Source organism: Equus przewalskii, chromosome 7, assembly GCF_037783145.1.
Source record: "Equus przewalskii isolate Varuska chromosome 7, EquPr2, whole genome shotgun sequence".
Lineage (NCBI taxonomy): Eukaryota > Metazoa > Chordata > Mammalia > Perissodactyla > Equidae > Equus > Equus przewalskii.
In genome coordinates this window covers 7151585-7166639 of record NC_091837.1, presented here as the reverse complement: position 1 = coordinate 7166639, position 15055 = coordinate 7151585, and the positions used below count along the sequence as shown (strand labels likewise).

General features: G+C 42.1%; 1 protein-coding gene across 6 annotated transcripts in view; it reads right to left on the bottom strand.

Moving 5' to 3' along the window:
* Nucleotides 1–15055, bottom strand: part of MORC2 (MORC family CW-type zinc finger 2) — a 38774-nt gene that overhangs the window by 17228 nt on the left and 6491 nt on the right. For all 6 annotated transcript variants that reach the window (XM_070628507.1, XM_070628508.1, XM_070628505.1 and 3 more), the window contains exons 2-6: nt 12839–12892; nt 10944–10978; nt 5688–5756; nt 5084–5174; nt 1667–1775 (exon numbers count right to left, since the gene is read on the bottom strand). In XM_070628507.1, the coding sequence (XP_070484608.1) occupies nt 1667–1775; nt 5084–5174; nt 5688–5756; nt 10944–10978; nt 12839–12892 (358 nt within the window). The remainder of the gene's footprint in view (nt 1–1666; nt 1776–5083; nt 5175–5687; nt 5757–10943; nt 10979–12838; nt 12893–15055) is intronic.

Sequence of the window (15055 nt, the reverse complement as noted above, 5' to 3'; positions counted from 1 at the left end):
TTTCCCCTCTCCACTGATCAAACACCAACCTGTGGGTCCCACATGCTAAAGAGATGACTCCTCCTTTCTCTTACTTCCCTGCTGCGAGTCCTGCCAGGCTATACACCAGCCAGGGCTCCTCAACTGGTCCATTCCAACGCCCCAATCTTTCCAATCCAGTCACCACACAATAACCAAACTAATCTTTTAAAAAAAGGAACTGATACGGCCACACTCTCGCTTAAATTCCCTTTAACGGTTGCTTTTAATGAAGTCCCAAATGCTCACCATGGCCCTGAGGTCAAGCCTGACCTGGGCCTCCCTGCCTTCTAAAAGCACCCGTTTCTTCAGGTGGCCCCTCTGCCAAGTCCCTTCCCACAGCCCTCACCAGCTCTCAGGGCCTTGAACAGACTGCTTCTATCGACTTGAACACCCTCCTCCCGCCACCCTCAGTCCATCAGGAAACACTCCTGAAAACTCTAGCCAAGACTAAGCTCTCCCGTCCTACCTCCTCCCAGCAGCTCACTCTTTTCAGCTGCAGCCCTTTCTCACTCCAAGTATGCCGAGAACTGACACACTGCACCAAAAAGGCCAACAAATCCACTAGCTTGCCAAGCAAAGATGGTAGAAAAAGATAGCCTTTCATTCCCAACATGAACTAATTTGCTATGATTTAGCAAATTAAACAGGGCCATTACAAATTTAGTCACAGCTAACTAACACAGCTGACTTAGACAGAAGTTTTGTCCGAATTCACCTATCTGTTTACGTGACAGCCGTGGATCTCTCTGCAGACCCTCTCGGCCCCTCTCTCAAGCTCTGGCCTCCATTTCTCAAACACAAAGGGAGCTAAGAGTCCAGCCTGAGGCTGGGCAGACCAAGGCCTTCCCTGATCCCCCCATGACAGGCACACACCTCACCAGACCACCTCTGCAGATATCTGAGCCACCAGGCCACAAAGAGAATCAGATGAGCATGTGTTTAGCTTATATAATTAACTAATTACCAAAATGTTTTAAAATCATAATATTCTAGATTCATTAGGCCTTCCTTCCAGCATAGCAATAATCAGCTGGGGCTGAGTGTCAGCTATCATTTATCGAAGAATTTAGGTTCATGTTTTCCATATGCTTACCTGCTTCACTACCTGCCTAGGCCCTGCAGGTCTCTGACTTGTAGCCTCTGACACAGATGGTTAGAGCAACACATCTCCTCAAAAGGAAAATGCGCTCATAGTACATTCCACAAAATCACCATTATATGGGATAGACAGTGCTGTTCCTATTATTACTGCCAGCTGTGCTCTCCACCCAGTCACGGAAGCCCAGAATACACCCCTGATAAAACAACTCTCCACAGTGATCCCCGCCCCCTGCCCCGTCAAACTGAATCCAAGCTGCACATCTAGCAGAGTCTCAAATCTAAGTCTTGGTTCCTGCCACCTGATGGCCTCATTCTCAGAAACAGGACAACTGTTCCTCTGAAGCTTTGAGACTACTTCCTCTCACATTAAGACATCTACCTTAACCCCTCAACCAATTCATCCAACCAGCTAATCTCATAACAGGGGCCATGGCTGCAATCCTGTAACCCCAATGAGCCCAGCATTGCAAACGACCTACAAAAACAGCCTGGGAAGACCCAGAAAATGTGGAATGGTGACTGGGACCATAAGGATGGGACCTACTTCATCAATGCCTTCCTCCTCGTGAAAGGTACGAGACAGGAAGAGGCAGGTCATGGTGTCTTCCTTCTTGGTGAAGAGAATAAAATCCTTCCCAATGCGCATTGAGCCCCTGAAAGGGAAGCAGAAATGGGTTATTCTCCTAGGGATTCAAAAGCTCATCTGAAAAAGGAACAAACCCCCGCTTTGGATGTGACTGAAACTGCCTCTGGAGGGCTCTCCTAAAGGCCCCCTTAGGTCCCAGGACCCTGAGCTGAGTTCCACAGCCCTCATTCCCTCTCCTCCCATCTGACACTCCTCCCTCGGCTCTTTCCATTGGTCTTAGTCTTTCCCTATAACCTTCTTGACCACATTTACCCACTGCACAGGGGTTTCTCACCACCCTGCTAGGGCACGTTCACTGCCGATCACCAGCCCCAGGTTAGTCTCACCCCTAACCTGTTGCCACAATGGTAACAAGTAACCCTACCACCCATGCTCTGGGTTCATCCCAGCTACACAAGGGCTGCTGTACCCTTTGACTGTGCCACCATCAGCTTTCACTCCAGTAGCTGATACCTTCAACACATCTTCCATGCTGACCACATCCAGTTCCCATACTGTCCTTCCTTTGCTGACACAAACTCCCCTCCTGTCCACTCATCAAATGGCAGCACCATCAAGGGAACAGCCTACTGTCTATGCTCACAAGTCCTCAAAAAAAAACCAGTACAACCCCAAGACTCAGCCAAATGCAGGGGCTAACCATACAAAATGTAGTTCTTGACCACAGTTTCTGAAGAGGCCTATAATTAACTCATGTTCTATAATTACAGTCATCTTCTCAGAGTTGTTTTGTCACCTCAAGTTCATTATGATACACGCAGGTCCCTGCTTTTGGATGCAACAGGTTTCTGGGAAATGTGCCTTGAGGCTGACTTCCACAAGGCAAAAGTCTGAATGGAATCAATTGCTTCCTTCCTCTGTTTGGCCACATTAAACCCTCCTTGCGGAGCAGGCAAGGACAGGCCTTTCCAGGCAGCATGGAACAGGGCAGAAGCATGAAGCACCAGTGGGAGGACTGCTCACCAAACAATTGGGCTGTTTAGCTCCTTCCTTCTAAGCAGCTTCTGGGACTTTATGGCTATTATCTCATTTAGTCCTCATAATACCCCAGGGAGATGATGGCAATGGGAAGTCTTATTACTCTCTTCTATATACAAATACAAACCAGGCTGACATGCCAAGCACACAAATGAATGCCATGTCCCAGTTCTCCAAATGCTTAGGAAAACTCCCAGGACACTATCCAGAGACACCCTGGGGACTGCCAAGTTCTGTTTCTCCTCCAGTTCCCAAGGCGCTGGCAGTGCTCCTTCCCCGGACAATTTCACAGTCCTCTTCCTTCCTTCCTGAAGCTTACCGGTGGCAAAATGAGGCACATTATCTTGCCTTCTGTCAAAGCTTACTCTTGCCCTAATTCGGCAAAAACTCTCTTTGTGTCTTTTTCTTCCCTCTCTCTTTGATTCTGACCTGGAAGGCTGAATAGCAACAACCGCAAAATGCCACCTGTCTGCTGGCTTCCCTGCTTCTCAGCCCTATTCTCATCACAAATCACTTCCTCCTGAAACTTTTTCAATTTCTGAATAGGTTTCCAAATTAATACACTCTGAACACTAGATGGCTCCATCTCAATGGGTCCTTTACAAAAGCCCGTCTACTAAAATATGCTAACAACACTCTCAATTTCGGCACACTCTCCTTCCTGACCTTCTAAGCACTTTCAGAGTCACATTTCATTTGCTCCTGCAACTTGACCTGTGAGGGAGATGGTCAAAGATTAGAACCCCATTTTCTAGATCAGGAAAGATATTCAGAAAGGTTCAAACGGCTTGCCTGAGGCCACAGAATTGGTAAGATTAGGCAGGAAGAGGCTGTCCGACATTCCAGATAGAAAGACAGGGTTTCTCACATCACACTGACACTAGGCGACCTCAGTTACTGGGGACTTAGATCACCCACACCAGAATCACCTGGGGAACCTATGAAAAACACAAATTCCTAGGCCCTACCTCAGACCCACAGAATCAGGCCAGGAGTCTGCCACGGAAAGACCAAAGGAGAAGAAATAAAATAAGAAGCCAGAAAGCAGGCTGGGGCTCTCAGAGCAATGATAGCATTTAACCTTATCCTGCTTGGTATATATTATAATCCCAATTTATAAAGGAGGAAGCTGAGGTTCAGAGAAGTAATTAAGGGTCTGAGATGAGATTCAAACTTTGTCTAATTGAAGTGAGATGGACAGCAGCTCCGATTTTGAAGTCAGAAAGACCTGGTTCACATCTCAGCTCCACACTTGGGCATTTTTACACCTTTGGGCAAGTCACTTCACCCCCATAAACCTCAATTTCCTCAGCTGAAAATGAGAATAATGGTAACTACACCACATGGGGCTATAGTTGAGGATTAAACGAGATCTTCCAACTAAAGTTTTTAGCACAGTGCCTGGCACATGGTAAGTGCTTCTTATTATCATTTGGTTCCTACCTTGAGAGACAAATGGCAAAGTCGAGGTACCAGGTCCCTGATGTCTTTGAAAGCACTTTCTTTCTTCCCCACACACCCAAAGCACACTGCACATGAGGGACAACTGATGCTGCTGACTGAGCAAACCAATGCCCTATTTCCAACAAAACAACACATTTCCACAGCAAGACTAGAAACGTGACTCAGAATTCCATTTGTATAAACTCCAGTTCCACTAAATCTTATTTCTTCCAAAGGTATGTACAGCTGGAAGTGAGCATTTCAGAAATAGAAACCTTTCTCTTGGGGCTTCACTCAAAAACAGAACAACACATTCCAATCATCCAACAAGTGGGAACCAAGGACTGAGAAAGAAGTCCTAAGGGATTTGAAGACATTAGGTAGGCCCCTGCTACAGGGCCTAGCAGGACATGTCAGTCGAGACCATGTCCTCTGGGTGGGAGGATTCAGGGGTCTCTCTTACTCACCCTGGATCCCCAGTGCTTGGCACAAAGCGTGACATGTGGCATGTGCTCAGGGAACACTGCTGTGCTGTGAAGTGATCCCCTCACCATCTCAAATACATCTCAACCCCACATAACAACCACTCGCGTCCTCAACCATAGGTGAAAATAAGAATTTTCAACAGGAGAGGTACAATTCCAGAGCACAGTGCCAAGAGAAACCTACCGCTTCTCTCACTCCGACGGGTTTTGGATGTTCATACTTTTCAATCTGTAAAGTAAACTAGGCTGGACAACAGTTGGTAAGTCCTCAAACCACCACTCCTTTCTGACTTTCCTTCTGTTTCAGAGTTACAACGATGGAAGCAGAAGAAAGTTTTCACTGGACAGAAGCATGAGAGCAATGCTTGATTTTGTTTTGAGTCCTGTGACAAGTTTCTAGTATACTTACGATTTTAACCCATTCCCATACTGCCCAATCTGGGTGGACTCAGGTGTTCGCTTGGCTGACTTCCCAAACTGGATAACACTGGCAGCATCACCTGAAGCGGCAGGCAAAAGAGAAAGTGAGAAGTTTGCATTTCCTTCCCAGGGTCCTAAAAATTCAAAGGTCTGAGCCTTAATAAATCTAAGCAGTGTTGTGTGTCTACTGAAAACCTCTGTCCAAGGAAATTCACAACCATGAGGCAAATGGAGGCAACCTCTGACTGGCCTGTCAGTACCACCACCTCTATGACCTTGTTCTGTTACCAGAACATGGTAATAAGGCTAGGGGAGGCCGCTGTAGTACCAGCTCCAGGATGTTGACAAATACAACACCAAGAGACAGGTAATCTGATTGACTACAGGTTTCCATTTAGATCCTATCTCCCATGCCAGGACAAGACCCAGCAAATCCATTAGTGGAATTAAGCCTGAGATGGTGCAACAGACTTCTCTCCCCAGGTGGATCTTCTGATCACAATAGTGAGGCAACAGAAAAACAAGTTAACACAGTAAGTATCTGTAAAAATGGTCACATCCTCCTCAAAAGCAGCAATCATCTCATCGCTTACTTGGATCCATTCCTGCTCCATCATCCAAAAAGCAAAGCATAAATCCTCCCCGAAGGTCCTCTCGCCTTTCTGTGAAAAAAAGCAGATGCCATTACTGGGTGGTAACTCATAGTGGGAAACAACATGGATATGATCAGCAGGTGAATCAATGTGAAGCTTGGTCCAAAAAGGTCAAGTCAAACCCAGTTTCTCCTTCTAACAGTCCTAGCAAGGGCAAGTTAAACATCAGGGCCCTGGGGGTGGGAATTCCCATCAAAGGTTCTCTAATGCTTTCTAGTTCCTGACAAAGTTTGAGAGAATCTATAAGAAGGGCAGGAATAACTGGTTCAGCATCTAACCACACCCAGGACCACTGAATACGCACGTTTTCACACATATCTCAATCATCCTTCTGCCTCTCTCCACCTGGATTATTCTACCTCTGCCCTCTGCTGTGGACCCCAAGCCACTAAAGCCACTCCAAGTACTACAAGCTCTACCTTATCAACATTGCTCAAATTCAACAGAACACCTCGTTTGTGGTTAAGTCTGGGGTAGCTTCCACACAAACTGATCAAGCTAGACATGCTATGGGCACAGTGGTGGCAGCTGCTATCTAGAAAATGAAGTATTACATCTCTACGTGACTATCCCCAGGCAAACTGCAGTTTCTGAGCTATCTGTATTCATCATATCGCCTGCTTGCTATGGGTCCTTGAAATGGCTCCCCAACCCAGGAGTGAGAAGGCATAGGGTGCAGTGAGAGCTGCCGGGTTCCCAGCTGGCCCTGCTAGGAACTGGAAGGAGGAACAGTCCTTTGACAATAAGACACAGAGAAGCCACGACAGCCCTTCCTGGCCAATAGGAAGAGAACACAACAGGCTGTGGCTGCCATTCCAGTGGAAGAACCTCTGAGTCCAAGCATGTCACAGGTACTGGAGAAGATTCACAAATAGGGAAGGGGCCCAGAGTAGTTTCCAAGGTGCCTTTTGACCCAATGATCAGGATTAGGTGGACAAAAGAGCAATAGCATGGGCCTAGGAATTAGGAAACCACTTCTACTAAAAGGAGGAAGGTCTGTGTAAGGTACTACAAGGACAAGCCCAAGGCTGCTTTGGAACCCAGCTCCTAATTGAGGACTTTTTTGGTCTCCCCCAAGATGCAATTCACCAACTTTATACAACTATCTAAGCTGGGGAATCTCAGTTTAAAAAGCTCTCTGTCCTCCCCTCAGGCTAAAGATTCAAGTGAGTCATGACCGCCTTCTGTTAAATGGACTAGTTAATATAATTTAAAATGCTATTTCAGAAGTACTATAAACCACAGAGATTTTCAAGTATCACTCAGTGTTCAGGAAGCTGAACTTTGTGAAACATTGGTAACAAATGCTTTTTGAAAGTTCAAGGGCAAGGTCCTTCTTGGAAGTACTACTGGTAGATAGGAAAATTTCTCCCTGTGGCAGTGCCTCTTATCTGAGTCTAAAGAATCCAAAGGAGATCCAGCAAGCAAGAGCAAGTGCACGAAAAGTGCAAAAAAGCACTTTCTTCAAAGTTTCCTCCTAGGGGAAGCAAAGTGTCATAAGGAGACTCCAACTGGGTCAGGTATAGAGCATGGTAAAAGAAGTGTTCTAAATCTAGCCCAGAGCCATTTGCTGTACAATGTACACTTCAGCCATAAACTGTACATGAAGACTCTGCTTTGGAATCTAGAAACTAGTTCAAGCCAATTACATTTGTAAAGTCCCCAAGGATTACTGGCATTTCTTGAACACTACCTAGGAAGTTACTTCTAGGCCCTTGTGTTTGTTAGAACAGAATTCAGCAGGCTGTTTTAACACACAATCATCACTTAACAGTGGATCTGAGATTCCTTTCTTGCTTAAGGCCTTCACTTCAAAGCTTTTTCCTGTGGTTTATGAGGGTAAGAGACCCACCTGTGGAGGATGTGAAACTGACCTCAGGGGCAAGAAAGACTAGCTAACACAGCAGAAACTTCAACTTCGTAACAGGCAGTGCTGAGTCTTCACCTGACACAATGTTGATCCCAATCACTCATGTAATCAATGAATATTTACTAAGCACTTCCTGTGTGCCTGGCTCTGTGATGAGGATAACAGCAGTGAACAATGCAGATGTGCACTGCCTTCGTGGAGCTTACAGTCCAATGGATGCTACTCTCTCTAACAGATTAGGTAAGCATGTGGGTTTAAGCAGAAGGAGACTAAGAAGAGTACCAGCTAGAGCAAAATGTAGCGTGCCTAAGAATCACCTAAAGAGCTTGTTAAAATACAGATTCTGGGCTCTACCCTGGAGAGACCCCTGGAGAGTGGGTCTGAGGTAGTACCTGAGAATTTGCGTCTCTAACACACTTCTGAGTGATTCCAATACTGTCCATCAGTAGACCACTCTTTGAGAAGCACTGAGCTAGAGAGAGCAAGACCTAGAAGGTTTCCCTGCTCAAAAGTATCTCCCCAAACAGTCTACCTGTTAGAGAGGCTTTCCTCATACCTGATATTTACTTTAATCAGTCAACTGAGTGAGATCTGAAACCTCCAAGGACAGGATTTTGATGAAGGAGAGGGAGTTCTGGACAGAGGAGAGTCTAAGCAGCTGGGGGTTGTCTGCTCCCCCTCCCATCAGATATCTTGGAAGCAAGACGGAGGGCAAAGCCAAACTACCTTCTTTGCAGTTGGGCTTCAGATCCTGGTAGCAACTATGTAAGATTATCAGAACCAGTTTGCAAGGCTGCACATCTAAGCTTCCCCCAACATAGCTAAGTCTCACTTCTTCAAATGAGCCGGACATCCCTCCATCCAACTCCCACTGAGGATAAGACAGGAAAAAAAAGGAGTGGGAGAAGAGATGTAAAAATGGAGCTCTATGTCAAAAGTCAGAGGTGATAAAATACTGCCCTTAGCAGAAGCTGTAATAAAATTACATCCAAGTTCTTCATGGTACTTTGCAACCTGTCTGAGCAGTATTCACTTCAGTTACATTTGCTCTAATTTTCCATTTACTAACCACTGAATCGGCAACACAAAAGTCATCTTTCTTTGAGGATTGGCACTCCCTATCTAAGCAAGTCTACAAGTCAATAAAAAAACAGTCTACTTCTGATAGGCACGTTACGGTCTCGCCCCGTCTAAGAATGCTTTGGGTGAGTGAACACCTCGGTTTTTTGAGAGTCTGATTCCTTTCTTACCCTTCTCAGGTTTAAATACAATCTTTTAAAATGTGACACTGTGGTGAATTCAAGCTACATCTGATATTTGGGGAGATTTCCAAGTTCAGTATCAATTTAGTTTCAGAAGGGGAGACAGGAAAATACTTTCCCCCCACGTACTAACAACAAGAACTTTACAGTATTAACATATTACTAATTCTATTATTTCACTTGTAAGATGAGGTTGCTTTTTTCCCTCCTGTTGAATATGTTAATAAGGCACTGAGGTAGAAAGGTGCGAAATTAAGGACATCTCAGCCAAGACTCCCAATCTTGAGAGTAAATCAAGTCTTTTCCAAAATGCTATAGTGCTTAGAGCTTCTACTGCACCATTTAATCCTTAACAGCCTCGATAGTTCCCTCAGGATCAAGCTATTGTTCTCTTGTCATCTGTAGAATGTTAACTGTCTCTCCAATTAGAGACTAAGCTCTCTAATGAGAACTTAGCAAAGGCCCCACCCTCATCCTCTCTTAGCTCCTCCCAAAGCACAGGAGGAGTAACACTGAGCACAGAATAAATGCATACGGGGCCTTTGTCATTTACATTGAAATCCGACTGTTCTGAGGCATTCTCAGTGTAAAGGACTAAATTTCCTTACTGAACTTCACCCACCAAAGGTGGCAGGAGGCAGAGATGATGTTTTTCAGAAAGCTTCTTCCAAATAGACTCGGCCATGATGATTTGTCCCTTCGACGTAACTTGGAGGCCCCCACTCTCTACTTTGCCATTGGTACAACGATTAAAACAGGTGCCATTTCTTTCAGAGGTAACGGTTACTATTACCCACTAAAGAACAATGAGATGTAAGATACGCACTGTAGCTTGGGAATGGCCCCTCCACCTGGCCTGAGAGTTTAGTAACCATCTTTTAACATTCTTCTGCTATGCCCCTTTTTCCTGTTACTTTCTTCTAAAAATAAAAGGAGTCTTATTTTCACCACTTTGGCAGAACCTTTTGAACAAAAGGCTTTGAGAATTTAAGCAGTATAGCTGACTTTAAGCTCTTCAGCATATTTTCTCTGCTCCAAAGTATATCAGGCAGGAGAAATTCATCAAATCTTGAAGATTTTTCATAATTATAACATTGGAGGTTCTGAGAATTACTTCTTAGTTGTGTGCTTGTTCTCATTTATCAAATGGATCCATTAAGAAGAGGGGTTATTTGATAAGTGTATATTCCTATAAAACATTCAAGTCTTCTCAGAAGCTAAGACAACGTTATTCAAAATATTACCTCAAATCTTTCAGAAGACTTCAGAAAAGTCTGTCAGAAAAATAGATCATGCTAGCCAAACTGGATTTAAAAACCATCTTCCTCTATTCCACTTTCAAATTTTTAGCATTCAAATGACCAAAAAACATGCTGGTACATACATTGAACAGGTAGAAAGCAAACTATTTAAATTTTTTTTAAAAAGGCCAGTGATAATGACTAAGAATTCTTCCACTGTTGTACCCACTCTAGGAAAAAAAGAAAGGATCTTACTGCCCAACAGCAGAGCCAATTAAATAAGCAAAACAGGAGACGCCGACAATATCTTTAAATCTCAAGCAAAGCAGTGCTCCTTCCTACCTGACACCTCTGTCTGAGAACATCGCCTCTGCAAACCTGATTATCAACCCAGGAACTCAGCTGTTTTATGCAACTGACACCAGCAACTCTCCAGGCTGGGTCTGGTCCTGACCAAGGTTGCAAAGAGAGAAAAAGTCCTCCAACAAGATCTCTCTTTGGTTGTAGGTACTACAAACCTGGTCACCTGCTAACTCCAACCAGTAAAATCACTGGTACTTAATCATTTCACTCCCTATGACTCTACTCCATCATCCCCATAAATCTCCTGGTGGCACCCCATGGTAGTTTCTTTACACCAACATTCTTGGTTTCTATTACACACCTGACCGGGGCTGCCCTGTTTCTACCGAAGACCTGGAGTAATCCTGCCATCTCCCCGGGCACCAAAAACCAGTTGTTTCCCACTCATTTCTTCTTAGGCACACAACAAATGCATTAAAAGGAACCAGACATTAAAAGAAAGGACTGACATCTGTCTTACCTGCATAAATATCTATTCTGGTGGCATCAGCATCTCTGCAAAATTAAAAGAAAAAAATCAAGATCCAAATGAGAACATGAAATACCAATCATCAAAATACATAGTATTTTAAGTGGGATGCTTACTATTTTGACTCTATTTTCAGGAAATCATACAGAAACTTGGTATACATTAAAGCTATACTTTCAAACTTGCCAACACAATTTTCCTTATATGTCTATGAGACACTTCTAGAGCTCCGAATTATTCAAAATAATCACATGACACGTAGGACCTGGATACATTTTTTAAATACAAATTACATAGTTGAAACATCTAGAGGATAAGAACATTTCCCTTTACACACTAAGAAATGACTAAAATATGTTTCACTCATTTGATGGCAATCACAAAAAATGTTCCAATAACTTGTCCATTTTTCCTTCTCACCAAAATATTGAGAAAAAAGGAAAACAACAGTCTGCCACAAAGCCTATGAAAAATCAGGTCTCATGGTATATGTACTACAGTCAGCAGACTGATTCATGAGCCTATCTTATCCTCTCTAACCTTGAAAGAAAGTAGGGGCACTCCATTAGACTGCAGCCATCAGCTAAAATACAAATTCAGCCATCAGTGAAGTCTTCCATAAAGGCTTGGACGCAATCTAGTCCAATTCTGCCAACTGCAGGCAAGAAAAATGAGGCACAGAGAGTTTCACTGGTTTTAAATGCAAAAAAATCCACTGAAACGCATAGAGCTTGACATGTACCTATTCTGAAACATGTAAAAATATTTGCAAATATGAGAGAGATTGGTAAAATGTGTGCATGAGCAGGAACACATACTCCCAGAAAATCTCCAGTTCACCATATACTACAAAGCAGTCTGCCACAGCACACCATGGTCTCACTAAGTTAACAAGTGGCAAATTCAAACATAGTTCCATTAACCGACAACATTTTTAAGTTAAATAAAAAAATTATGAGCCAATCAAGATTGAAACAAAATGGGAATTTTCTGGTTAAACAACTTGTTAAACAACACACTTCCATGAGCAGTCCAGTAAATAAGAACAATAAAAGTAATAATAGTGCAGGTTTACGGTCTAGACACAGGCAGACAAAGAAAACTATCAGTAAGCTCATTAACTGGAGATCTGTTTAGAAAATAATTCTACTGTTAACGCATCCTTTTCTTCCTTCATTAGTCATCAATACCTGGTCAATAAACAATGTGTCCGAATTATGTTTGCATTCAGAAACAAGACTGAGACACTATTTTCATAATATAATTATAAACAGAATCTTGATTTGGGCTTTGCTATTTGTTTATTTCTGAACTAACCCAAACTTCTTTTCAGTCTTGTGCAACATTTCTAGGCTTCCATCACTCAAAACTCACAATAAGACAGTGCTAAAGAATGATTTCTTCCAAGCACAGCTGCTAACAATGGAAGATGCTTTGATCAACTAGAGTTATCTAACAATCAAACATACATTTTGGGAAGACACAATATCTTTGGTATAATTTCAAAGACATTAGATGCTGTACTATCCTGGTAGCACAAATTAAATCAGAGCTTGTCTTGCTCATTAATTTGATTCCTAAGTTTCTATCTTAATTCCCTGAGTGTCACTACAATTATCTTGCTCTAATACACAAGGGAAGGTAGCTTTGGAGGTCATAAGTTCATTATTTTTAGGCTAGAACATAGAGTAATGCATAAATTAAAGTTAATCAAGTAAAGTGCAAGTATCAACTAATGTGCTATTAAAAATACTTTTTGGATAAGAAGCCTCTTAGGAGTGAGTTGCAGCTGCTACAGAATTGCCTTTCTCCCAAGTCTTCAGAGAGCAAAGGTCACAATAACCCAAAAACTTTTCAAGCCAAGAATGTGCCTGAAGACTACATACCTGGCATTATCAACCAGTTCAGCAAGAGCACCAAACAAGAATTCATGAGTGGTTCTGAAATGATAAATACTAACAGTTAGCAAAAGAATTACGAAATTGAACTATGACTCCTAATACAAAGTCAAGGTTATAAAATATTTTTAAGTTTTTAGACAATCTAAAATCGCCATTTGTATTGTCGAATTACACTACTGAAATTTAAACTTCCCCACAATTTAAGTGTTTCCAGAGCTTGCTAATCCCCCTCAAGTGTTAATCAAGTTCTGCTATCTACTCAGAAATGTTTATTCTTACTATATTGAGTAGAGACATCCATTCTGAAGCATTAAACGATTCCTATGTGTACTAGTGCTGAAAGCAGTTTTTTTCACTATTCATATTCTGCCTAGAAAAATGCCTGTATTTTATTTTTCAATGTCTTAACTAAGCTGCCAGTTTCTGCATATCTCTAAGCATGCTCAATGGATAACTTGTTAGCATTTTGCTTTATCAATACTAGCGTGTGATCTACTGGTGAAAAAAGAAAACCCATCCACTTTTGCGCAGTTTATAAGCAAAAATATTCCACTTGAAAGTGAGAAGACTTTCTCTAATTCTGGTTCAAAACAGAACATTCTCCACATTAAAGAAAGGAACCCAAGACCCTCTTGAACAACTCCTTCGAGGACAATAGATGTGTGTGGTCTCCTAGGACCCATTAAAGTTAACCTCTTCAAGGAAGGTAGCCAATGGTCATCTCCTCCTCGAGGAGGCTGCTCAAAGTTTCGGTTGGGTAAACACACAATTACCATGTTATTCAGAACTCAATAAAGATGATATTTATGCGTAAGATGTATCCTTACAATTCTTCCTCCATTTACACTCTCTTTAATTTGTGCTATTTCCTATAAGTCTTATTAGATATAAAAGTAGGACGTGTCCACTAAAAACCTCGACTTTATTTTTATTTTCTGGGTGAGGAATATTGGCCCTGAGCTAACATCTGTTGCCAATCTTCCTCTTTTTCGCTTGAGGAAGATTGTCACTGGGCTAACATCTGTGTCAATCTTCCTCTACTTTATGTGGGATGTCACCACAATGTGGCTTGACAAGTGGTGTTAGGTCCATGCCCGGGATCCAAACCTGCAAACCCCAAGCTGCCAAAGCAGAATGTGTGAATTTTACCACTACGCCAACGGGCCAGCCCCCATAGAAACCCTGACTGTGGATTAAAGAAATATAAGATCATTAATCCACATAATATATTACCATCAGCAATTTTTCAAAAGTAACCAAATTATTCCAGCTGATTTTTTTGAATACAAAGTTTCAGCCAGCAGATAAAGTGAAAATTCCTCAAAATTTAGAATGAAATATACCAATATTAAAAAGCCAGTATCTAGAATCTGATCACTCACTATATTAAAATAAATTGTAAACATATTTTTATAAAATAAATACCCAAAACTGAACTGTCCAGGAACACTGGTTTTTCCTCAAGTAAGTTTTGAAATTTTTACAAATGCAAATTTTGAATTAAAACTACCAGTTCTTGGAATTTTAGGAGGAACTTTGACCCATGAGATCAGTGAATATATCTGTTGCTAATCCAAAAGCAGCATCAACAAATATTTTTTAACCAAAAGCAGCAATTTTATACCTAATTCACCTAGAAAATAAAGTTCAAATTCTTCTGACCAAAATTCAATTCTTAATTATTTTACATGAAAAAACACAATTTTTTTTCTTTTTCTTTTTTTTGGGGGGGAGGGGGTGAGGAAGATTGGCCCTGAACACCTGTGCCAATCTTCCTCTATTTTGCATGTGGGACACCACCACAACATGGCTTGATGATCCACGTGTAGGTCCACACCCGGGATCTGAATCTGCGAACACCAGGCTGCCAAAGCAGAGGGCATGAACTTAACTAGTACACATCTCCACACCAGCCCTGAAAAAAACAATTGCTAAGAGAAAAACCTGCATAACACATCCATATATTTAATTATTAAAAATATCTAAGTCTCTAGAATCATCATCTTAAATTCCCCAATTATCAATTGAAGGAACCAAAAAGTACTCTGTAGATTACTCCACTAAAGAAATACGGAGAAACAAACTGGAAAATTAAGGTAATTTGCTGACAGTAACATAAGGTAAAAGTAAATGTGACATTTGCTCTCAAGATTTCAACCAGTCATATTCATCTGACTTAGAAGTGACTGAGAAACTTACAAA